This window comes from Mixophyes fleayi, chromosome 4 (genome assembly GCF_038048845.1).
Source record: "Mixophyes fleayi isolate aMixFle1 chromosome 4, aMixFle1.hap1, whole genome shotgun sequence".
Lineage (NCBI taxonomy): Eukaryota > Metazoa > Chordata > Amphibia > Anura > Limnodynastidae > Mixophyes > Mixophyes fleayi.
This window is the reverse complement of record NC_134405.1, coordinates 255,324,294-255,350,680: the sequence shown is the minus strand read 5'-3', so window position 1 is coordinate 255,350,680 and position 26,387 is coordinate 255,324,294. Positions and strand designations below refer to the sequence as shown.

General features: G+C 41.5%; 1 protein-coding gene across 1 annotated transcript in view; it reads right to left on the bottom strand.

The window, feature by feature from the left end:
- The window catches only part of PPP2R2B (protein phosphatase 2 regulatory subunit Bbeta), a 286,470-nt gene extending 260,370 nt beyond the window's left edge, over window positions 1-26,100 (bottom strand). Inside the window, exons 1-2 of the mRNA XM_075209660.1 lie at window positions 25,999-26,100; window positions 25,821-25,898 (exon numbers count right to left, since the gene is read on the bottom strand). Coding sequence (XP_075065761.1) covers window positions 25,821-25,898; window positions 25,999-26,008 — 88 coding nt within the window. The 5' untranslated portion in view covers window positions 26,009-26,100. The remainder of the gene's footprint in view (window positions 1-25,820; window positions 25,899-25,998) is intronic.
- Window positions 26,101-26,387: the final 287 nt, after the last annotated feature.

The window sequence follows — 26,387 nt, the reverse complement described above, 5'->3', positions numbered from 1 at the left end:
TGTGGTCTACACCTAGTTGCCTGATCTTGGAGTCTCATTCCCCATGAGTCTCTGAAGGTGTTCCTGTGTTTCCTTGTTTATTCAGCCCTGCTGATTCCTGTGGTTTCCAAACCACTTCTACCTCTGTGGTTTCCAAACCACTTCTGCTACTGTGGTTCCCATACCACTTCTACCATCTACTGAATCATCGTGACTGTGAGCTGATTCCTATCCGCTGCCTCCGTGCACTACAGTCTTCTAATCACTTCAACTCTACCATGTATCATTGGGACTGTTAGCTGATGCCTATCCGCTGCCTCCGTGCATTACAGGCTTCAACCACATCCACTCACCTGTTCATGATTGTGACTGCCAGCTGATTCCTATCCGCTGCCTCCGTGCACTACAGGCTTCAACCTGCAACTCGTCTGTGTTTCATCATCGTGACTGTTTGGCTGAATCCTATCCGCTGCCTCCGTGCACTACAGTCTTCAACCTGCAACTCGTCTGTGTTTCATCATCGTGACTGCTAGCTGATTCCTATCCGCTGCCTCCGTGCACTACAGTCTTCAACCTGCAACCCGTCTGTGTTTCATCGTGACTGTTTAGCTTATTCCTATCCGCTGCCTCTGTGCGCTTCAGTCTTCAGTCCTTGTCTACTCTACCGTGTTTCCTTGAGTCTGCTGCCACTATTGCTACCCGCTACTCTCCGTGATCAACAGTGCCTGTTCAACTCTGCTCTCCCGTGTCCCATCGTTACTGCACCTGCTGGTTGCTATTGGCTACCTCCGTGTTCCCGCAGAGACCCGCTGCTGCTACTCCTCAGCACTACTCATCCATCTACTGCTGATCCGCTCTCCACGCTTTCCTGTGTTCCCTGCTGGTCTACCTACCCGTGCGCTGCACCTACTAGACCACCGCTTCACCCATCCAGGGACTTCGCATCCTGCCGGCCTCCTGCCGTTCAGGTATCTCTGCACTCCTGTCTGACTGCCTCCTGAACCACGGTATGCATACTTCTCATTGACTGTGCTGTGTATTGCATACCTTGCTGGACTGTGTTGGTTCTCCTCTGGAGTGTGCTATCCGCTGAGTCTATTGCCATCATTGACTGTGTTATCTTATACTGGACTACTTCAAGAGACTTCCTATATTGGCAGTATTGTTCAGTCATCTATACATTTATATTGTGCATATCACTGTGGTTCAAAGTCAAGGTGCCCGTGTATATATTGTGTTGCAGTCTCTCCCCGTGCACCTCCTCACATATATATTCAGTGGTACAACTTGCTAGTGGCAGACCACTGACCCCTGTTTACAGTTTCACCTGTTCCAGTATCCTCTCACATAGCAGTGGTACAACTTGCTAACGCAGACCACTGACTCCCCGGATACCTCCACTTGGATTCCATTCCTTCACTCAGACAGCGGTACAACTTGCTATCCGCAGACCGCTGACTCTCATCACCTCCTCGTTTCTGTTGGACATTCCTCCTCACTATAGCAGTGGTACAACTTGCTACCGCAGACCACTGACTACCTTCACGTGTCCTTTGTCCATACAGTTCCTCGTGTATTACTACCTCCATATTGCCAGTGCTGCTAGTCATAGACTTTCCTGAGCATCTCATCATCTGCTGTTTCCTGTTCCGTGATCACCCTGCTACCAGAGTACCATATTACCACCTATACTGCTCTGGTAAGCCTATCACCTGGTGATCCCTGGGTAAAGACTCCTAGTGCCCGTGACAGTAAGATCAGGCCATGACAGACCCAGATACGGAACCTACCGCTAAGGAGATGCTGCAGCATCTGGTCAGCCGTGTGGAGCAACAGGATGCTCGCCAACAGCTGTTACTTCAATGTTACCAATCGTTAACCTCCCAAGGAACATCTGGACAGACTGTTACAGCTAATATTGAAGCTCCTGTGCTTTCCTCCGTTTCCCCAGTGCCATCCCAGGTGTCTACAGCTCCTACGCTTCACCTGCCTACTCCGTCAAAATATGACGGGGACCCCAAAACTTGTAGAGGTTTCCTTAACCAATGTTCAGTCCATTTTGAACTCCAACCTCAAAATTTTTCTACCCATCGTTCCAGAGTGGCCTATCTTATCTCATTGTTTTCTGGACAAGCCCTGGCTTGGGCCTCCCCTCTGTGGGAAAGAAACGATCCAATTCTACAAGATAGTGCCAAATTCATTTCCACGTTCCGAAGTGTGTTCGATGAACCAGGTCGTGTGACCTCCGCTGCTTCCAGCATTCTTCGTTTGCGACAAGGCTCCCATACAGTAGGACAGTATGTCATTCAATTTAGGATCTTAGCCTCTGAACTTCAGTGGAACACTGAAGCATTAGTTGCCGCCTTCTGGCAGGGGCTCTCCGATAAAATTAAAGATGCACTGACTACCCAAGAGCTTCCTTCGTCACTAGAAGATTTGATCTCTCTTTGCCATCGTGTAGACATGAGATTTCGTGAAAGAGAATCTGAGAAAACAACTTCTGCTAAAGCACCTCTTCGTTTAAACCCTCAACTTCGTCCAGTTTCACCTTCTGTGATTCCCATGGAGATAGGACGTTCCAAATTATCTTTAGAAGAGAGGAAACGAAGAGTAAAGAATAGACTCTGTATCTATTGTGCTGATTCCACACATATGCTCAGTTCTTGCCCTAAGAAATCGGGAAATGCCAGGCCCTAACTAGTTCTGGAGAGGTGAAGTTAGGGTCCCTGGAGTCCTCTCCATTGTCTATGAAATCTAAAGTCTGCGCTTTCGATGTTACGATTTCCTTTGCTACCAAATCCTTTGAGTCACAGGCATTGATTGATTCCGGAGCAGCAGGAAATTTCATTTCTAAATCACTAGTGAATCAATGGTCCCTACCAGTGATCACTTTAAAAACACCCATTACTGTGACGGCTATAGATGGATCACGTCTCATTAATGGTCTCATCACCCAGAGTACGTCTCCAGTAACCCTTCAGATTGGTGTACTACACCATGAAGAAATTTCGTTTTTAATTCTTCCTGTTACGACAAGTCCGATTGTCTTAGGCCTTCCATGGCTTCAATGTCACTCTCCCCAGATTGACTGGCGCACCCCTCAAGTTACGTCTTGGGGGCCTGAATGTCACCATCGTTGTCTCTCTCAAGTTATTCCTCTTAAAGTACAGCAATCTTCCATCTCAGCTTCCTCCCCGGGACTCCCTCCTCAGTATGCTTCATTTGCCGATGTGTTTGATAAAGCTCAGTCTGAACGTCTTCCTCCTCATCGTTCTTGGGATTGTCCGATCGACCTTCTACCTGGCAAGACTCCTCCCAGGGGTCGGGTCTATCCTCTCTCGTTACCTGAAACTCAAGCCACATCTGAGTACATACAGGAGAATCTCCAGCGTGGGTTCATTCGACCTTCCACCTCTCCCGCTGGAGCTGGGTTCTTCTTCGTCAAAAAGAAGGATGGATCATTACGCCCTTGTATAGATTTTCGTGGACTCAACGCCATTACTATCAAGAATCGGTATCCCATTCCGCTGATCACTGAGCTATTTGATCGCATCAAGGGAGCTCGGATATTTACTAAGTTGGATCTTCGTGGTGCCTACAATTTAATTAGAATCCGTTCCGGTGACGAATGGAAGACCGCGTTTAACACCAGAGATGGTCATTACGAATATTTAGTAATGCCCTTCGGGCTGTGTAATGCCCCCGCGGTTTTCCAGGGTTTCATCAATGAGATCTTTCGGGACTTATTATATGTATGTGTCGTTGTCTACCTGGACGACATATTGATCTTCTCACAGGACCTGCCTTCTCATCACCAACATGTGGCAGAGGTCCTCTCCAGACTACGGAAAAACTCGTTGTTCTGTAAATTGGAAAAATGTTCATTCGAGTTGCCCCAGATTCCATTCTTGGGGTATATAGTTTCCGGAGTTGGCCTGAAGATGGATCCAGACAAAGTAAATGCTGTACTACATTGGCCTCAGCCAACTACTCTTCGTGCCATCCAGCGTTTTTTAGGTTTTGCCAATTACTATAGACGCTTCATTCAAGACTTCTCATCCATTGCATCTCCCATTGTGGCCTTAACTCGGAAAGGGGCTAATACTAAGCAATGGTCATCTGAGGCTCTCCAAGCCTTTCAAATCCTCAAAGAGTCCTTCTCGTCTGCTCCCATTCTGCGACAACCTGATGTGACACTCCCCTTCTTCCTAGAAGTAGATGCCTCTAATGTGGGCTTAGGAGCTATTCTCTCCCAACGCTCGGAGCAACAAAAATTACATCCTTGTGCCTTCTACTCTCGGGGTCTTCTGCCCGCAGAGAAAAACTATACTATCGGGGACAAGGAGTTGCTGGCCATCAAAGCTGCATTAGAGGAATGGAGATACTTGTTGGAAGGAGCTCGCCATCCGGTGACGATCTTCACGGATCATAAGAACTTGTCATATTTGCAATCTGCTCAATGCTTGAACCCTCGTCAAGCAAGATGGTCTCTTTTCTTTTCCCGTTTTGAATTAATTATAACCTTCAAACCAGCTGCTAAGAACAAGAAAGCTGACGCTCTATCTCGAGCTTTTGTGACGTCCTCTGATGTAGAAGAGGTTCCCAACCATGCTATTCTAGACCCCAAATGTATTTCTCTGGCTGCTTCATCCACCAAAATGCTACCATTTGGGAAGACCCTCGTGCCTCCTACTCTGAGGAGGAAAATCCTTTCGTGGTTCCATGCCTCTCGTTTTTCTGGACACGCCGGTGAACATAAGACCTTTGAGATTCTCTCTCGTAGTTACTGGTGGCCTTCAATGAGGAGAGACGTCAAAGAGTTTATTGCTTCCTGTGATTTATGTTCTCAGTTCAAATCCTCCCGCAGAACTCCAGCAGGGTTGCTGCGACCACTACCCATTCCGTCCAAGCCTTGGACCCATATTAGTATGGATTTCGTTACTGATTTGCCACCAAGTAAGAATCACAATACTATTTGGGTAGTGGTAGACAGATTTTCGAAGATGGCTCATTTCGTCCCTCTGTCCGGTTTACCTTCCTCGTCTACTCTGGCTGAACATTTCATTAAAGAAATCTTCCGCATCCATGGATGTCCGTCTGAGATTGTGTCAGATAGAGGAGTACAATTCGTTTCCAGATTCTGGCGGGCCCTTTGTAAAACCTTGGGCATACGATTAGCACTCTCATCGTCTTACCATCCGCAATCTAACGGACAAACGGAACGAGTCAATCAAGATCTTGAGACTTTTATTAGGATGTTCTCTTCAGCCAACCAAGACAACTGGGTAGAATTGCTCCCTTGGGCTGAATTCGCCCATAACAACATGTACCATGAGTCATCATCCAAAACTCCATTCTTTGTGGTTTACGGTCACCATCCGTCTTTTCCGGAATTTCCTGCCCTCCCACCCACCCAAGTTCCTGCTGTGGAGACTGCTTGTCAGACCTTCAAAAATATCTGGTCTCAGGTCAAAACCTGTTTAAAGAAGACATCTAACAAATATAAGTCTTTCGCAGATAAGAAGAGGCGGGCTATTCCACCACTAAAAATTGGAGATCGGGTTTGGTTATCTACCAAAAATATTCGTTTGAAGGTTCCATCTATGAAATTCGCCCCTCGTTTTATTGGTCCATATAGGATCATTCAAGTTATCAATCCAGTATGTGTTAAACTTCTTCTTCCTAAGAATCTTCGGATTTCCAATGCCTTCCATGTGTCCTTACTCAAACCTCTTATTATCAATCGTTTCTCGACTCCTCCCTCAGCACCGCAGCCAGTTCAAGTTCATCAGGAGGAGGATTTCGAGATTACTGAGGTATTGGATGCAAAAATTTCGCGAGGAGTCCTCCGTTTCCTCGTTCATTGGAAGGGCTTTGGTCCTGAAGAGCGTTCATGGATCAAAGCTGAAGATCTTAATGCTCCTGCCCTTCTGAAGAAGTTTTATTCCAAAAATCCGGACAAGCCCGGTTCCAGGCGTTCTGTGCCCACCTTTAAAAGGGGGGGTACTGTCACTCACCGGACTGTGAGTGCTTCTTCCCGGACATTTAGGAACCGTGGCCGTCCTCCATCCTGAGGGACTGCGCATGCGCAGCCCTTTCTATACCTCCAGTGTATGTTCCTTTAACTTAATTGGCAGATCAGGCAACCTCCCTATATTAAGCACCTGTGGTCTACACCTAGTTGCCTGATCTTGGAGTCTCATTCCCCATGAGTCTCTGAAGGTGTTCCTGTGTTTCCTTGTTTATTCAGCCCTGCTGATTCCTGTGGTTTCCAAACCACTTCTACCTCTGTGGTTTCCAAACCACTTCTGCTACTGTGGTTCCCATACCACTTCTACCATCTACTGAATCATCGTGACTGTGAGCTGATTCCTATCCGCTGCCTCCGTGCACTACAGTCTTCTAATCACTTCAACTCTACCATGTATCATTGGGACTGTTAGCTGATGCCTATCCGCTGCCTCCGTGCATTACAGGCTTCAACCACATCCACTCACCTGTTCATGATTGTGACTGCCAGCTGATTCCTATCCGCTGCCTCCGTGCACTACAGGCTTCAACCTGCAACTCGTCTGTGTTTCATCATCGTGACTGTTTGGCTGAATCCTATCCGCTGCCTCCGTGCACTACAGTCTTCAACCTGCAACTCGTCTGTGTTTCATCATCGTGACTGCTAGCTGATTCCTATCCGCTGCCTCCGTGCACTACAGTCTTCAACCTGCAACCCGTCTGTGTTTCATCGTGACTGTTTAGCTGATTCCTATCCGCTGCCTCTGTGCGCTTCAGTCTTCAGTCCTTGTCTACTCTACCGTGTTTCCTTGAGTCTGCTGCCACTATTGCTACCCGCTACTCTCCGTGATCAACAGTGCCTGTTCAACTCTGCTCTCCCGTGTCCCATCGTTACTGCACCTGCTGGTTGCTATTGGCTACCTCCGTGTTCCCGCAGAGACCCGCTGCTGCTACTCCTCAGCACTACTCATCCATCTACTGCTGATCCGCTCTCCACGCTTTCCTGTGTTCCCTGCTGGTCTACCTACCCGTGCGCTGCACCTACTAGACCACCGCTTCACCCATCCAGGGACTTCGCATCCTGCCGGCCTCCTGCCGTTCAGGTATCTCTGCACTCCTGTCTGACTGCCTCCTGAACCACGGTATGCATACTTCTCATTGACTGTGCTGTGTATTGCATACCTTGCTGGACTGTGTTGGTTCTCCTCTGGAGTGTGCTATCCGCTGAGTCTATTGCCATCATTGACTGTGTTATCTTATACTGGACTACTTCAAGAGACTTCCTATATTGGCAGTATTGTTCAGTCATCTATACATTTATATTGTGCATATCACTGTGGTTCAAAGTCAAGGTGCCCGTGTATATATTGTGTTGCAGTCTCTCCCCGTGCACCTCCTCACATATATATTCAGTGGTACAACTTGCTAGTGGCAGACCACTGACCCCTGTTTACAGTTTCACCTGTTCCAGTATCCTCTCACATAGCAGTGGTACAACTTGCTAACGCAGACCACTGACTCCCCGGATACCTCCACTTGGATTCCATTCCTTCACTCAGACAGCGGTACAACTTGCTATCCGCAGACCGCTGACTCTCATCACCTCCTCGTTTCTGTTGGACATTCCTCCTCACTATAGCAGTGGTACAACTTGCTACCGCAGACCACTGACTACCTTCACGTGTCCTTTGTCCATACAGTTCCTCGTGTATTACTACCTCCATATTGCCAGTGCTGCTAGTCATAGACTTTCCTGAGCATCTCATCATCTGCTGTTTCCTGTTCCGTGATCACCCTGCTACCAGAGTACCATATTACCACCTATACTGCTCTGGTAAGCCTATCACCTGGTGATCCCTGGGTAAAGACTCCTAGTGCCCGTGACACATTGACTGGCACCTGGAAAGTTCAGCTGGGTACCTATGAAGCTGAGCATAGTGCAGACAGGAATATCTTTGGAAATTCAAGACTGTCAGCTGTGGTGAAGAGACTTTTGTTAGTTTTACCCATCACTAACAAAAGGCATTGGTGGTAGACCCAGATCTCACATAAAAATGTTACTTTCAGTCTGCAGCTACTGTATATCATACTTTACTGCTGTGTAGGGTGCGCAGTCAACCACAATTATAATGCTACGCACGAGAACTTTTGAGGATGACTACTGGGCATTGAAAACTAGTGGGTAAATTTATCAAGCTGTAAGTTTCCGGCGGGTTTGAAAAGTGGAGATGTTGCCTATAGCAGATCAGATCAGATTCTAGTTATCGTTTATTTAGTACATTCTACAAAATGATAGCTAGAATCTGATAGGTTTCTATAGGCAACATCTACACTATTCAAATGCACCGAAAACTTGCAGCTTGATAAATTTTCCCCTACGATTAGATACGTCAGATATTTTCAAGACCAGTCCCCAAGCAATGTGAACTGACAAGATTTTCAAGCTCTCCAGATTTTGATCAAGATCTAGAGCAAAATTAAATTCATCACTAGCTCGGTGACTGTTAATGCCACAATATGGCTTGTTTTTTATACTACTATGTTTTAAAATGTAGTACTCTAAATTGTTTCATTGTGAGATTGTAATACATTCCTTAAGTATGCCCATTAGACTAGGACATTTAAACCTAAAGAAACAAACAGTTTAGTTAGAATAAAATCCTTGGTTCAGTCATTTTAATTAGTTGTCCAATATTCAAGCATGGCTTCATTGGATTTGTAGGTTTCCATAACAATCATTTTGACAATTAATGTCACAATAATTATTCTCAAGGGTCCTTGCTCATACCTCTAAGACAGTATCACCATTAACAATGTAACTGTTGAAAATAAATAGGAAGAAACTGCATAAAATCTGTCCGTCAGAAACTAAGTACTGTTGGAGAAATTGTGGGGAAGTTGGTTCGCTTATACACGTTTTTTGGAACTGCCCTAAGCTACAACCTCTTTTGGTTGAAATTTTCCAGCTAATCACCCAGGTCACTAAGGATGATTTATCCCCATCCCCGGCTATGGTGCTTTTACACCTATATCCCCCTCATCTTCAGCGTCATAATCGCTATGCGGCTGGGCACATACTCATATCAGCCAGAGCCGCAATAGCCCAAAGCTGGAAATCCCCCTTGGTTCCATCTCTTACCAAAATCATCAGCAAAGTACAACACAGCTATGAGATGGAAACCATAGGCTTTAACTTTTCCTCAAGAGCTTCCTCGTCCCTGGTTAAATGGTTCACATGGTACGAATTCTTTTCAAAGTATAGACCTGTGTCTGCCACCTAAATCTCCCATGCTGTATACCCCTCTGGAGGGTAGATGTCCCGTTCTCAAAATGTGCCTTTACGGTTGATTGGGGGTCAATACGGCCAGTCTCCTGCCCCCCTGTCTGTCTCCCTCCTCCTCCCCCCCATTGAAGTCTTTGTCTTATGTGTACTTGAATGTTTCCTGTGTTATTGTTTTTTGTTACTTTTTTGATGGTTTATGGGCAGTTCTGACTGATTTATTGGATCTACATTATGCACTGTACTCTGTGGTAACTGCTATGTTTGTTACATATTCTTTTACTAAAAACTTAATAAAAACCTTTTGAGTAAAAAAAAATAAATAAATAGGAAGAGATTTACACAGTTGTTTTTTCATAATAAACAGATCACACCTTTCAAATGGTCATTGATAGCTTCAAAAATGGTGGTCAAATTAGCACCTTCACTATTACTTGTTCGGAGTCCCTGTGCATGTGTCTGTAGACTAACAAATACCTTTGCCTAACCTTATTTTCATGAATGGATAGGTCACAGAGGATGCATGGCAACAATGCTGCTTGTTTGAATCAGACAAGGTAGTATGAGATTTGTTTGCAGCCCTGGGCTACTGGACATATACAGTATACGTATGGGTTTACATGTTGTGCTATACAGTGCGACTGAATCACATTAAACTAGCCTTACCTTGACAAAGGTTCTATTTTAAAATCAAATTTACCTGAGAAATTTGATAATGTCAGTGATTTCTGTACCTGTAGTCTGTGACTTGCTTAATTAATATTCCTTTACAAATAGAGTGGACATCACATTAACTAAATAGCAAAGAGCTAAAGTCATTATTTAGCTCATGCTGGAAGGATGCACAACTTAGTAACCAACTGTAATTCTAATTATAAACATTTTACGACTAGTTTCCTATTTTACTAGCCTTCGTAAAATAAATTTGATGTGATGTAGAACTGGGCTGTGCTGAAATGTAAGAGCAAAATCTAGCAGACGACATCTCTAGTTACAGCTGTCATAATGACAAGTACTCTTTCATTGTGGGACTCTATACCAAACATATTTCAATAGCTCTATTACAAGGTGTCGGAGTGTAGTATGCTTTGATTATTTCTTAAAGAAGACTTCTGAACATACGATGAACAGGATTAGATTACTCTCAAGATTAGAATAGTTTTATAGAAATATACAAAGGGAGGAAAGATTGCAGTAGGTAAAATAGAAGATAATTTCAAATGAAGGTTGTTTTCTACAATTCCTATGTAAATAGAGATTTATATTCTCGCTTTCTGTAATGAATAATACATTATGTTTATTTATTTATTTTAAATTACTTTACTGCAAAAGGTAATTTTTCCTTTAGAAGACAGATATATGTTAAAATTGCATTATTTGTAGAGTGCAGCAATATATTCCCACTTTAAAGATGGCCTCTTGTCATGGCCTCATTAAGTAACTTGTTTGGGCCCAGCTACAGTAATTTTCTTAGAGGAGCACTCCCAGTTATATGCTAAAGTCTAACTGATCTGTTCCTCCCTTTTAGTGGAGTCCCGGGAATTGCATGCCAAAGCCTTTTCCTTAGGCTTCTGCATTTGTGTACCAATAACGACAAATGCAAAATATATATCATATTTTGTGACAGGAGAGCCAGTTAGGTTATAGGGACCATGGCTGCTCCACCTAAAGTCTAGCTCTACATCCTATGGCTGTATGAAGTTCTTGGCCATTTTAAAAACACACATTTACTGAATTGACATTCTCTGTGTGAAGCAATTTTGCTGAACATGTATAATAAATATAGAAAATATAACCCGACTTGTAGATATGGTATGTTTTTCTATATAAATTTCCCATATTCATTCCTGCTGTTAGAGCAACAACAAGAGGAAAGTGTCTATAGGTGCCTCAAAAGAAATATACTCCAGGTTCAGAAATCTGTGCAATAACAGATCTTCCAACATGACCCTTTTACACCAAAATACTCTGCTACCAAACTCCCAATTAATTTATTAATGCAGTTACCTGTACTGAATGAAAAAAAAAAGCGCTGTTTACATTAATACATTTATTCAGGAGCAATAAGACAGCATCCCCACTGTTATATCAATGGATTAGTGGATATCCAACCTTACTGTAGCAAGAGGAAGACAGCCCAAAGCAAGATATATAATTGGCTAAACCTCCTCTCAAGTCTAATTTCAATCACTTATATCTCAATCCGACTGGAGAAAGCCACATGTTTCAACACAATGTTATCCCATCCAGCTCTATAAAATCACATTTTGTGCTGATAAAAATTCCCTTCTATGTCTGTCAGTTTGTAGCCTAAACAGATAATGTTAACAACCTCTGGCATGCTAGCAGTAAGACAAAAATACAGTCTCGTTTCTTTACTCCTAATATCTAAAATACTTGAACATACTTTTTTTTTTTAATTATTTTGTTACCTTATTATATTTCTTTATATGTCTTTGATTGTTGTACTGATCATACTTACTGGCTGTGTGCTTTCAAAATAAAAATAAAAAATATTATTACCTAGTATATTTGTTTGAACCATGAGTGTTTTAAACTTTTCATGCAATGAACACCAATCTAAAGTCTTTTAGCCCTTAGTATCATTTTATTTAATTCTCTTTCATCAATGCAAATTTGCAAGTTTCTAGGATCACAAAATAGCTTTTATGTTTTTCCTAATGTCCCATCACTCATACGACATTAGTGTATAATGTCCAAACCATTGGTATTATACAGCTACACATGATTTGTAAAGTATTACTTTGTAAAGTAATATTTTACATTCAAAAAAGTTTATATTTTTCTGGATAATTTCACATTTTCTATGAAAATAAACACTGTCATGTGTAATCATTTTATTATCACAGTAAAATTCCATGTAAATGTATTCAATCATAGAATACAATGCAAATATAATGTACACTACTATACTGGAAAATCCATAAATAATTTATTTATTCCATTTACAAATGTTGTAATTCTCACCACATAATGGGATTATAATAAAAGATTATAATATATAATTAATATTTGTCCCCAGTTAGACTAAGATATTCCCTGTTACCGTATACCCTGGAAATAGCAGCCAAGACAGATGCCATAAGTTCCTAGTTAGCAAGAGGCACATCTACGGATTATATGTGGCTCTGAAATGATTCACATGTGTCTACCAAGACCAGGAGTAATAGCCCCTCTTTAGACCAGTTCAGTGACTTGGGATGTACTGGGGTTTGAAACTAGATCGCTGTGCTCCAATGCCTGATCCTTGGTATAACTCTCCCCATGGCGTCTTGTTTGTATTGTCTCTCCATAATGTGTCTGTCTTAAGTGGCTTAACAAGCCCGGCTGTAGTGAATTTCAAGCAAGGAGTGTGTATTAGGCCTGCTATATTACTAGATGTGGCTTTTTCCTAAGTCCAGCCATGCTTTGTATCCTTGTAAGCGACCTTGCTTCAACCTTGTCTCAGTATCAGTCAGTCTTATCTTTGTCCTAGGCCTTGTAACTTCCATCTTTGTTTAAGGCTGGGTACACACTACAGAAAATTTCTGCCGATGCGATACCGTTAATAATTTTACCAACGACTGAAAGTCCCTATCAGCATGACGATTCATGTGTACACGCTATACACGTTTTACAAGATTTACCGTCAGATTTGTGCTCTTCATCTGTCATAACAATTGGCCGAAAAGATTGTGACTTTGTAAACTCTGTTGAGTTCTGTCTACACTGCTGGTCGTGAGTACATACACACTGCAGAAATGGAACAACATCATTCCATTCACAGACATTTTTGTCAGTTTATAAAATCAAATCATACGATTTGATGTGCTTTGGAACAATAAAACATGATCATTGGAGCATACAAACTAATGCAATATCGGACCGAACGGTTGTTTATTATGTGACTGGCACGACAATCAGGTGAAAAACCTATAGTGTGTAACCAGCCTTAGGCTAGGTACACACTGAAGAAGTTTCCGACTGACCTGTTATCTCAAACGATTGTACCTACGACTGAAGGTCCGATCAGTCTGTCGATTCATGCATACACATTGACATGATTTATCTTCAGATCTGTGCTCTTCATCTGGTCCTCTAGTCTTCAGAGAATGACAACACAATATTCATTCATTCGTTCTAGTCACATTGTCATACTGATTAAAACATCCTGTTATAGCTATCCACATGTCCTAACAAATTTAATTAGCTTCTGTTCCTCTGAAACAAAACATTCTGTCTCACAACAAACAAATTAAATATTCCTTCTACAGCACTCTCTACATTTATTCACCTGGACATTCATCGCTAGCATCAGCTGAAAAGAACACGACTCTGTAAACTCTATGGAGAGCATGAGTGCATACACTGATAATGATATGATGATTGCCACTTTGGGATGACTTTAGATCATTGTGTCACTATACACACTCACACGATATCTGACCAAATGGTCAGATGTCGGATGATTGAAGTTTTTTCATGCAATCATCTGGCCAGTGTGTACCTAGCCTTAGTTTTTGTCTTGTACATTCTGTTTTCTCTATTGAATTGTTAAACATGTGTTGACTGGCATCCCTCATAATAAAAAGTTTTTTTTTGTAGTGCACATATTGTCCTTTATATTTTATATTACTGGTGGATTTGACTGGGGCGGTACACCTGTCAAACCGCAATGCAGGTGTCCTAAGACGAGCTCAGGGAGGACAGAAACCTCCCGTGGAGCAGAAGGGCAAAACTCCTCTCTTATAGTTAAAAACAACTTTAATTTTACTTAAAACTAAATTCAAAATAGCGAAATAGTAGTGATTTGTGTTGAGCAAGTAAATGATAATATAATTGCTGAATGCGCTGATAAGCATATTATATCATTTCAGTTCTTACTATTTATTGAGGGGCTCTTTGTTTTAGGAATCATCTGATTATAGGTTTTATTCTAAAAAGGTTGTTATCCTTAATTGTATTACTTTCTACTATTAAATCAAATTATTGAGGCTGGTGAGTAGGATCAGGATGATCAATAGGAACTACCAATTTCTACAGTGTCATGTGATTACCATGACAACCACAGTCTCATAGCACACGATGCAGTGAGCAGAGAGGCTTTGGAACAACCATCTGAGCTCTGTTTGTACTGTAAAATGTGCCCCTTCTTTTCCTTCCTCTGCCATCACAACACATGCTGAGTGTTTGTGTGTGTGTGTGTGTGTGTGTGTGTGTGTGCATGTGTGTGTGTGACTGGCAGCCATATCTGTCTGAATTGTAGGAGGACAGTTAAGAAAAGTGAAATCAGATACATGCTTTAAAGGTACTTATCTTGCTAATTAAAGAAAAATCCTTCTATGTGGGATTCACAGTTCATAATAAGATAATCAGCAAGTTATTGATAATATTTGTTCTGCAACTTATCTTTTTATGTGCTGGAGAATGCACCCACTTTTTAACAAGGGTGTGTAAAGGTGCCTGGAGTTTCATTCTCTGCTCACTGCAATAGGCTAGGTACACACTACAGAAATTTTCAACCAATATGTTATCTGTAACGATTTTACCAACAACTGAGAAAATAAAAAGTCCATGTGTACACACTACACACGTTTTACAAGATTTACCTTCAGATCTGTGTTCTGCATCTGTCATATCCATCGGCTGAAAAGATCATGCTGGTATATTTACTAAACTGTGGGTTTGAAAAAGTGGAGACGAGATTCTAGCTGTCATTTTGTAGATTGTACTAAATAAATGATACCTAGAATCTGATTGGTTGCTATAGGCAACATCTCCACTTTTTCAAACCCGCAATTTAGTAAATATACCCCCATGACTTTATAAACCCTATGGAGATCCTGATCGTGAGTACATACACACTGCAGAACTGGAACAACATTGTTCCATCATGGAACGAGAATTTTAGTTTAACAATCTTGTTCAACGGTATTATGAGCTTTGGAATGATAATCGTTCCCCATTGCAGAGTACACACTTCTGTGATATCGGGCCTATCAGTCGTTTATTGTCTAATTGGCCAAATAATCTGCTGAAAACACTGTAGTGTGTACCCAGCCTTAGCAGGCAACCAGACTACTCCTAGTTGTTTTGTTTTTTTACTTTGTTGAAACTTTGCTTTTACAGTTGAAAGAACAGTTAACCATTAATATAATTTTAACTTTTTTAATGTCAGAGGTATAAGTTTTACTAAATAGGCTGGGGCAAACACTATCTAGCTATATGTTGACTTCATCAGGAATAACTTTTTTATTATTTTTTCCTCCACTGAAGTGAATTTTATATTTCCCGGAGATTGGAGGATCTGACTCGAGTGACTACTATGTATGAGTGGCTATGGTCGTGCATGCATATTGCAATGGCACCCCGATGCAGGACGCAGAGAGGCTTTTTCAGTGGCAATGGAATCATTAGGACTCCATTATAAAGGTAAGCTAACACCATCTTTAAATGGTGTTAGTTTTTTAAGGCTGGCAGTGAAAAGCACATTGTTAGGATCAGGGCCGTCTTTCTGACTGGGCACGATGGGCAGGAGCCCGCGGCCCAGTGGGCAAGGGGGCCCGAGGCAGGACTCCTGTAAAAAAACATAACAAAAAAAACTTACCTTTTGAGGTCACCTGACCGTTCAGGTCAGATGGCGATCCAACTCCCTCCCTGGTCCCCTCTTTCGTGCTGCGCTCGCAGTGAATGTCGGCCGTGATGACGTCATCATGCCCGACATTCACTGCGAGCACAGCATGGAGGAGCGCAGAACAGCGACAGCGGCGAAGAAGAGTAGGGGATCAGACTCGGAGAACAAGGTGATTGAAAGGTAGGTAAAGGGGGATTTGATTCTCTAGCTGAAGGGATGCTGCGTGAGCACATGTAAAAAAAAAGTGATATATATATATATATATATATATATATATATATATATATATAAAATCCCTTTTTTTTACACACAGACATATGTGTATGTATATATATATATATATATATATATATATATATATATATATATATATAGGGGCCCCTGTGCATTGCTTTGCCCGGGGGCCCATAATGTTGTTAAGATGGCCCTGGTTAGGATCTGCCTTTGCCTGTACTGCTGCATCTCATCAGCATGCTGCTTTGTCTCGGCAGCTTCTGTCTCTCTGATTACATTGGACTTGGTGTTATTTATATGTTCCTTGCAGTACCTCTGACTCACCAGAGGTGCTGCTGCTGAACCTTTGTCTCTTCCTTCTATAGCAGGGGTTAACCTGCTGCTCCCAGTAATTGATGCACCTGTTTTCTCCCTATTTCGCATTGTGCCTGTTCTGTCTACCCTTCTTTAGGATGTAAGCTCACATGAGCAGAGCCCTCTTCCCTCCTGTCTCCTCACTTGTTCTTCTGCTCCGTGCTTATTGCATCAGCCTGCTTGGAGTTTCTGAAGTATTGGTATTTTTTGTTTATTGTTCTGTACTGTTTCACCTTGTATAGTCTACTGTTTGTACTGTGTACAGCGCTGCGGAAATCTTGTGGCGCCTAACAAATAAATGATAATAATAATAATAATAATATTTATGCCTACCTCCCTCAGTTCACCTTTGCTGGTCATTGATGTTGCTGTTTCTGATATTGTTGTTCTTATTTGTCACTCCTGTTACTTCTCCTGTTCCCTGGGACTACTGCAAACTGCTAGCTGACATCCTGGTTTCTTTCCACTTAGCCTGTTGACCTGCACCAGCTGCATTTTTTGTTATTATCAGCCTAACCCAGAGATCCATTTTTCAGTGTCTGCAATATTCGGTTTGTACCATTCTCTGCATTCTCTGAATTCTCTGGATCATATCTGCTCAATAAATATTATATGCTTTCACCATACTCTGGGCTCCATAGCTGTAATTTCCAGCTCTCAGCATAGAAGCGTGACTCACATATTTTCATTGCTAGGTAAATTGGGTAACATCACAGTCCCTATAGAAGTCTATGGAGATTGTAATGACCAACATTAAAAAGGTTAAGGTTGGATAATCTCTGATTTCTTTTGCTTTAGCCCATTGAGAAAATTACAAGAAGAGCTGTGATAGTAAACAGCTATCTTCTCCAGATTTTTGGCTTATTGCATCTTCGTAAATAGACCTCATAATATGATATGTAGAAACACAGGGGAAGAAATACACTTTTCCAGGATTCTTCTCTAAGCAGCTTTTATACAATAAATTATATTCAGATTATACCCCAAGCATTGGGGTATAATCTGAATATAATTACAGCTACAGTTGGGTATAGCTTTCTAGTACATGGTAGGACCCTTTGCCCACAGAACAGCCTAAATTTTTTGTGGCATTAAGTTGCTGGAAATTTTTCATAAAAATTCTGGTCCATGTAGACATAGCAGCATCATGCAATTTCTGCAGATTTGTTGGGTGTATATTCATGTTGCAAATCTCCCATTCTACCACATCCAAAAAATGCTCTACTGGATTGAGATATGATGACTGTGGAGGCCATTGGAGGATGATGAATTCATTCTCATGTTCATGTAACCAGCTTGAGATGATGTGTACTTTGTGACATGGCGCGTACTCTTGCATGCCATTTCAAGATGGGTAGATTGTGGCCATAAGAGGATGCACATGGTCAATAACATGTTACAACTCACCTGTCCTCGCTCCAGCGCCGCGATCCTCTCTTCCTTCCGGGTCGCGGCGGTGCTGTCACATGACAGTCAGGGCGGGGAATTCAAATCTGTAAACTACTAAAGTCCTGCTATGACGCCTGGACAGCGTCAGAGCAACTTCCTATGTACCCTGACTAGGTGCTTCTCGTGTGTCTCCAAGTGTACCAGATTCGGCTTGCTGACTACGTATTATCTTCACTCCAAGTGTACCAGACCCCGGCTTGCTGACTACGTATTATCTCCATGCCAAGTGTACCAGACCCGGCTTGCTAACAACGTATTCCTCTCCATTCCAAGTGTACCAGATCTCGGCTATCCTGATCCTACCTTCCAGTTCCAGTGTTATCGTGGGCTACCTCCTATCCTTACCTCTAGAGGCAGACCAGTGGACCGCGACCTGCGATCCTCCGCAGCAAAGCCCATCCCGCCTTGCGGCGGTTCTTGGTGAACACCAGGGGGTTCATTAGACTCCGCACCACCGGCCGGCCAGCGTTAATCTAGAGTAAGGCAAGTACTCCATATTCATTACTTACATTGCTACATATTGTTACATAACAATAGCAATATTCAGAAAAGCTGTGGCATGTATACAAGGCTCAATTTGTATTAAGGGGCCTAATATGTGCCAAGAAAACATTCCTCACACCATTTCACTACCAACAACAGCCTGCACTGTTTACACAAGGCAATCCTACAAGGTAATCCTACCATATGCATGTCGTAACAGAACTCAAGGTTTGTCAGACCAGGCACAATTTTTCCAATCTTTAAGTATCTAGTTTTGGTGAGTCTGTGCCCACTGTTGGCTCATTTTCCTGTTCTTAGCTGGTAGGATTGAAGTACAGCTGCTATAGCCCATCCACGGTAAAATTTGATGTGCACTGTGTTCAGAGATGCCTGTCTGTATACCACTGTTGTAATGCATGGCAGCACGGTGGCTTAGTGGTTAGCACTTCTGCCTCACAGCACTGGGGTCATGAGTTTGATTCCCGACCATGGCCTTATCTGTGTGGAGTTTGTGTGTGCTCCCTGTATTTCCGTAGGTTTCCTGCGGGTGCTTCGGTTTCCTCTCACACTCCAAAAACATACTTGTAGGTTAATTGTCTGCTATTAAATTGACCTTAGTCTCTATAGGTCTGTGTATATGTTATGTAATTTAGAGTGTATGCTCCAATGGGGCAGGGACTGATGTAAGTGAGCTCTCTGTACTGCGCTGCGGAATTAGTGGAGCTATATAAATGGCTGAAGATGATGATGGTTATTTGAGTTATTGTTGCCTTTCTGTAAGCTTGATCCAGTCTCCATTCCCTTCTGACTTCTCTCATTAACAAGACATTTTCACTCACAAAATTGCCACTCACTGTATTTTTTTCCAGAGATACTCAAACCACCATGTCTGGCAACAATCATTCCATGGTCTGAGCAACAACTGGACCTCCTGACCATGTTTAAATGCTTTTATGCATTGTATTGCTGCCACATGATTGTCTGATTAGATATTTGTATTGAAGATGAAGGGTGCAGGTGTACCTAATAAAGTGTCCACTGAATGTATGTGTGTTTCTGTGTGTGTTTTTGCTTTTTGTATTTTACTCTTGTAAAGGCTCAGCGTATTATGGTGCGCTTTAACCATACTGCCTCATTAAAATGTTTGCAGATCAGTTTATGATTGCATAAATAATTTTAAAAAAAATCAACAAAATCGTCTGGATGTCTTCTTTAGTTTGCTGTCAATCACTTACAAGAGCTAAGAGCTGGCATGATGGGAAATTACTACTGGCATTTCATGAAAAAATATGTGTGTAACTGGATATACAAGTATTATAATATACAGCACATTTTGCTTTGACAAGTGGAACACTATTTCAAGTACACTACTGTACAAATAAGTGAGTAGAATTATACACAACAATGTATACAGCTGATCTAATTTATGTGTATTTAGTTCAATGCATCTGTCTTTCATATGTATACTTTAAACAAACTCCACTCATTTATCTCACTTGAATTTTATTATTTAGCAAAAAAAATGTACATGGGGCAGATTCATTTGTCCACATTTTTACCAATATTACAGTAAAAAGTAATGCCCATTTTTGCTTGCACCTCTATGGGGCACAGGCAAAAATGAGCATTATTTCTGTAACAAAATATCTGCACGAAGTGTCTTGCAACCATACCGGAGGCACCTTGCGCAAATATTTTAAGAATTGAATCTGCCCCATAACAATTTTTGTGATGGTCTAGAAATATTAAAAACACAATGTAAACTTAAAGCTTTTCTGCAGCACTAAGGACCCTTACACTGGCATTTAAAGCTGTGCCTGACTTATTTTTTAATGCAAATGCAAACATTTTAATATATGCAAACATATATAAAAACAAAACCCAATCTATTTTATATGTGCATATCAATTTGTGTTCATACTTGGGTCTTTGTGTTGTTTTATCACAGAATAATTTTTCTGGATGCTGTTTACTACATTTCAGTGTCTTCAAAGCATGTCATTGCATTTAAAAAAGCTAATTGCATATACCCTGGGGTTAACAAGAATGAAAACACATTTCAGTAGGCAATTAATTTCAATGAAGCTGTATGCTATATGTAGAAACTCAGTTTCAATGAATAGTCTGTAAGGGGCTCACTGGGCGGCCTGAAGTCTGGTAGACCCCTTTGTATTGATGCAGCTGAACCGCTATTGGCTGGGTCGGTGAGCCAATAAGGGCTCACCTCCCGGCCGCTTAGACGTTTGGCGCTGCAGCGAGCCAATCAGGGATCGCCACATCACCATGCGGCATTGCAATGCTGGCACGTGATGTTGGTGCGCCACCGACTATTTAAGCCAGCATGCACAACACCATTTTGGACATTGTAGAGAGCGGACATTGGGGGACCAGCTGCGAGGAGAAAGAAGAGAAGAAGAAGAGAACATTGCAATCAAGAAGGAAGCAAGTAGTAATCGGAAAGAGAAGAAGACGTCACATTCAAGCCAAGAAGAGAGAAGATGCAGAGGAGAGCGCAGTGGAATCTGGAGGCAGAGAGCCCTTGTCAGGGCTGAGAGCTACTCTGCCCCATGAAGAGTCGATGGGAGCAACACCAGCGGACACCGAAGGAGAATCAGTGGAGACAGTGGTGGGGGAGCAAGGAGAAGGCCCTGAAGTCTTCAGGAGCAGGTAAGGCCCTTGTGGGCGCCACCTCTCCCAGGCCCAGACTCCCAGTCTTTTTCTTGTTTCCATATTTTCCCTTATAGGGCACATAGCCCTGGCGCAGTTCAGGCATTAGGCCCAAGGACCAATAGGGGGCACAAATCCCAGCGCAGTTAGGAATTAGGAATAGGTAGGGTTATTAGGTATAGGTATCTGGGCCCCAAGGCTCTAGATAAGCTGAACACAAGGCAGGCACAAGCCCCCAAAGTTATTGGGCGCTAGGCCCAATAGTGTGAGTTGGCCACAAGGCCCTAAGCTTAGTGGGCACTAGTCTGATATTTGGGCAGTAGGTCTTCAAAGTTCAAGAGGGACATTACGTCCCTGTTGCTGACTGGGCAGTAGGCCCCTGATGAAGGGCAAAAGGCCCTTGAGGTTAGGATGGTATTAGGCCCTCAGCGATAGGAAGGCACTAGACCTTGTTAGTTGATTAGCGGATGCTAGGTCCCATATAGAGCAGAGGACACTGGGTCCTATTTGTTTAGAAAGACATTCGGTCCTTAGTGATAAAGCTAGGCCTTAGGCTATCGGGAGTGGCATAAAAGGCCCCTCTCTCTGGTCCTGAGACCCCAAAGAGACTGGCTGGAAGATGGGGACTCAGGCAGCGGACAGAGGCCTGCTGTGTAATTAGGTGCCAGGTGAAGGTTGGTGATTCAGGGCAGTAAGAGGAGCCATTTGGTGTGTACATATTCCGTATAACAAGGTAGGTGATAATTTGTGAGGTGGTCACAGGTACATACTATACTCAATCATACGCTATTGATGGTTCCTGTACTGTCTGTCTATCCCATGCTGCATATTCCCCTGTAGGATCGAGGAGTCCGGTCATATAGGAGCTAGGGGCCCAAATGGAGCGTGGTTGTAGTGGCACGTGTGAACGTAGGTGATCCTTGAGAGGGAGGTAAGGCAAATGTGTGTGCACTGTTCCATCGGTCTAGGGGTGTTACAAGGTCATTGAAATGAATGGACCATTTGCATACATGAAGATATGCAGAATTTTAATTATTTTATCTACACCAACAGATATTCAGTTAATCTATATCTATATTGGTGATGGATGAAACAAGGGTGTCCACTAGACTCCCTTCAACACAAGTCAATCAATTTCACATAGCATGGGAAATCACTTGTTATACTCCTTTCATACTGCAACCTCGACCCCGGTTTTTGCGGTTGAGGCTGCAGTATGAATGAGTCCAGGTCTAATTCCTGGTCGGCTGACCCAGGAATTAGACCCGGGTCTTTTGATGTGGTAATTCCCGGGTCCGACCAGGGTCGCCCGCACTATGAATGGTGAGATCCAGGTTTTTCAACCCGGGTCTCACACTCTAGTGTAAAAAAGTAAAAAAAAAAAATGTATTAAAAAAAAGTTGAAATTTAGAAAAAAAAAAGAATAAAAAAAGTCCTCTTAATACCTTAGTATTTCCTCAGTGCTGACTGTCTGGCAGGTTACATGAAGAAATTACGTAATTCCTATTGGCCAGGGAGAAAATTATGCATTTTAAAGTGGGAATAGCGGACCCTACGCCTGGATTACATTATACAGGCATAATGTAACCTGCTGGACAGTCAGCGTGGAGGAAATGCTAAGGTATTAAGAGGACTTTTTTATTCTTTTTTTAAAATTGATCTTTTTTTTTTGTCAGACCCAGGTCTGCACGGGTTCAGTGTGAACTCGGTCGACCCGGGAATTTGCCTATCTGGGAGCCTGTCTCCCGGCAATATCCCGGGTTCATATACCCGGCAGTATGAAAGCAGACTGCCCAGCTGAGTGTAGTCCCGCTCAATTAAATTCACTAATTCATTATGCAACAGGCCACGTAACAGAGCAGTTTGTTTCTTCTATTTTTTTTTAAATTCTTTTAAAAAACAAAGATTCGATTACCAATTAAAAAGAATTCCTATGGACTACAAAAAGAATTATCTTGAATTATTAGATTGACAGAGCGGTTAAGGGGATCCTGGTCAATTCAATACACTCATTACGTAACAAGGCTCCGACCAGAATATATTGTGTCCCCTATTGTGAAGATTTTCCTTTGGATTACACTTTAAGACAATCTTTCTAGGATTACAAATTAAGGAAAATTTCCTGGGATCACAAGAATATTTTCCTTAGATTTCTATTGAAGAATATTTTCCTAGGATTACAAATTTAGAAGAATTAACATTGATTGCAAGAAAAATTCTCTAATACTTTGGCAAACAAGGATTTTGGGAGTTTTTATTTTAATAACAGTTTCTTTAAACAATGGTGTGTTTTATTAATCTTTTTCCCCTCTTTTAACATAATAGAACAGAATTTTATGGATCTCTTACCATTATACTGGGATCACTGAAGCAGCAACTTTGCCAGCCCAGAGGTCCTAAAATTTCCCATTATCCCTGGGACTGGTGGAGGAATTTCAGCACTAACTGTTTTTCAGGGAGGTGCAACATTGTTCTATTTTATTATTATTATTATTAATTTTTATTTATAAGGCGCCACTCAGTGTCCGTAGCGCCGTACAGGGACAAACAAGTACAATACAAGGTGGGACGGCACGGTACAGTAAACAATAAGCACAGTAACTCAGTAAGCTCAAAGCACAGCTAGAGAGAGGGGGTAGGGAAGACCAGCAGGCGCCGGAGCCCAAGAGGAAGGGCGCGGATGACGGGGAGACCCCCAGAGGGGTGGGGGGAAAGGTAGCTGGAGAGCAGAGTTAAAGGTGCAGGAAACAGGAGGAGAGATGGCCCTGCTCAAGGGAGCATACAATCTAAGGGGAGGGGTAGACAGACAGAGAGACACAGGGGTGAGAGGGAGAGAAGGGGGACTATCTATCAAAGTAAGAACCTGAAGGTAGACTTGGCTGCCTACCAAATTTGATTGTTGTTAAAAGGGAAAGGAAAGATCTCCTGATACAACATCGTCAACTGAACTTTCCTGCATACAGATGGATAGTGTGAAAAAGAAGAATATTTTAGAGCCAATGATTACAATCAGAAGGCAACATTAAAATTAAAAACTCTAATTTACAAATTTAATTTTTAGCAATTGGTAAATATAAAGTAAAAACAAAAAAATGCAGAGTTCACCTTTAAACAATTTCACAATTGTAATCAATTAAACATTCTCACTAGGATAAAATATATTGCTAATGATCCCCTGCTCTTGGTCTAATTCTGCTGTACTTTCACACTAAGCTCTTTGTTTGGCTCTGCCCAGAATGGGAGGAACTACATTGGATAATACACATAATGCTTTTCTGTAATGCTGGGCGCAGAAAGACAAACTCCCACATCCAGAATTCAGCAATATTTGAAATGTAAAATCAAGGATACACAGGTCTATCAGACAAATCTCAGATCCTAATTTCTAATTCAATAACTTTTGATGTCCAACTGTGTTATCTTGACAGGGCATATTCAAAATTGCACTTTAATTATAGTTATGAAAAAAGCGGCAAAATAAATGCTTATAAATTGCAATTTCAATTCTGTAATAGTAATAAATCTGTAAATCCCTTTAACTTGTGTATTAAGGGACCACATGATTGCCTGATAGATTTATATCTGTCTGCCTGCAGAAGAGCTGATAAGTTCAAATTGTGTTTTTGAACCGTAGGACAGCAGAAAATAAATAAATATGGTTGCAGATAATTTTTTATTATTATTATTATTATTATTATTATTATTATTATTATTATTATTATTATTATTATACAATAATAAAAGGCTACAAAGGATACAAATTTAAAGGCTACAGCCATCCACAACTATGTTCAGATGGAGTCCCCATTGACAATAAGGCTCCCAGGCTGTTCTTGTATCTCCTTTTACCCCTCTGCCTGTGTGTTGATGCTCCACCCCAGTAAATTTCCCATTCACAACTAGGTAAAGTTTATGAGTATATGGGCATTGACACGTAAGCTACCTACTTAAATCATTCTGAGCTGGAGAGAGAAGTACACCATGGAACAGTAACAGATGCGAATGGAGCATTTATGGTAAGTACAATTTATTTTTTTATATTAACTAACTAAACTCCTCCCAGAAAGAAAGAAATAGTGTCTGGAGTGTTTGTTTTTTTTTTTTTTTAAATTTGGACATTTTTAAACTGTGCTATTGATCTAATACATAGCTTTTCATGATTTTCTTATATAATCCAATATTGATAACTTATAATTGTAACACATGTAACTGTTTACTTTGTACTTTAAAAGACAGATATATTGAATGAAACACACAGGTTCACCTGTAAAGAATGCTTTATATTCTTGTACTTAGGTTATCCAGTTACATGTATTTCTTAAATAAGAAGCTAGTAGGACTGCTGGATTATATGAAGAGAACCATTATTGTAGGAGCCCATTTCCACATCCATAGTAACAATAGCATCTTATCAGCAAGTACTGTACATTTTAAAGGGCATAATATTTTTACAACTGATTCATTAAATATTTCCTAAATACATTTGTAAATGTGCACACCAACTAACTGTAGTACCTTTAATATACATTTTAAGATCACACTATATATTAGCTTTCAGTAAAATCTCTTTTATCTGGATATAGCATCATTTCTATGTTAGCTATACAGAGGCTGAATCTGAAAAGCAGCATAAGTTTATAAACATAACACTTTCATCAAAATGTAGTTAGGGGTTAATTTCTAATTATCATTGATAGCTTGTTTTTTTTCCTTTTGAACTTGTATATGTACCTTCTGTATCTCCGAGGTCCACTGTCCCTTTTACTTGGGAGAAACACCACAATGTCTCCTGGGTAAGGTTCCCAAATCCTACAAAATACATGTGACCATTTAGACACTATGCTGTATACAAATATACTATGCACATATAATGTATATACAGGTAATAAGTCAATCATACAACACTTACCAGGTAGCATTCTTCACATAAAATATGGTAATGCACTTCAGAACAGTTTTCCGGGTGGTGTACAAGTGTCTGTATTCCCTGGTTGTTTGACTGCTTTTTTGTATGCTGTCTGAGCACAATGTTGGCTTCATTTAAGTCTGGTTCAATTGGAGTCAGTCCCCAGAACATCAGTGAAAGCATCACAGAGAAGTATGAAGGCCTGCAGTCACATTAGTAACTGAAAATATGTCATAGAATACTAATCTTGGGAAAAAAAAATCTCCCTTCAGGCTCATCCCTCCTCTATCAGTGCGTATATGGAAGCAAATGATACCCACCAATATCCATGTGATAATACACATTCCATGATGTTGTTAATATGCAGTGTCATATTCTCAAAGCAGATTGTG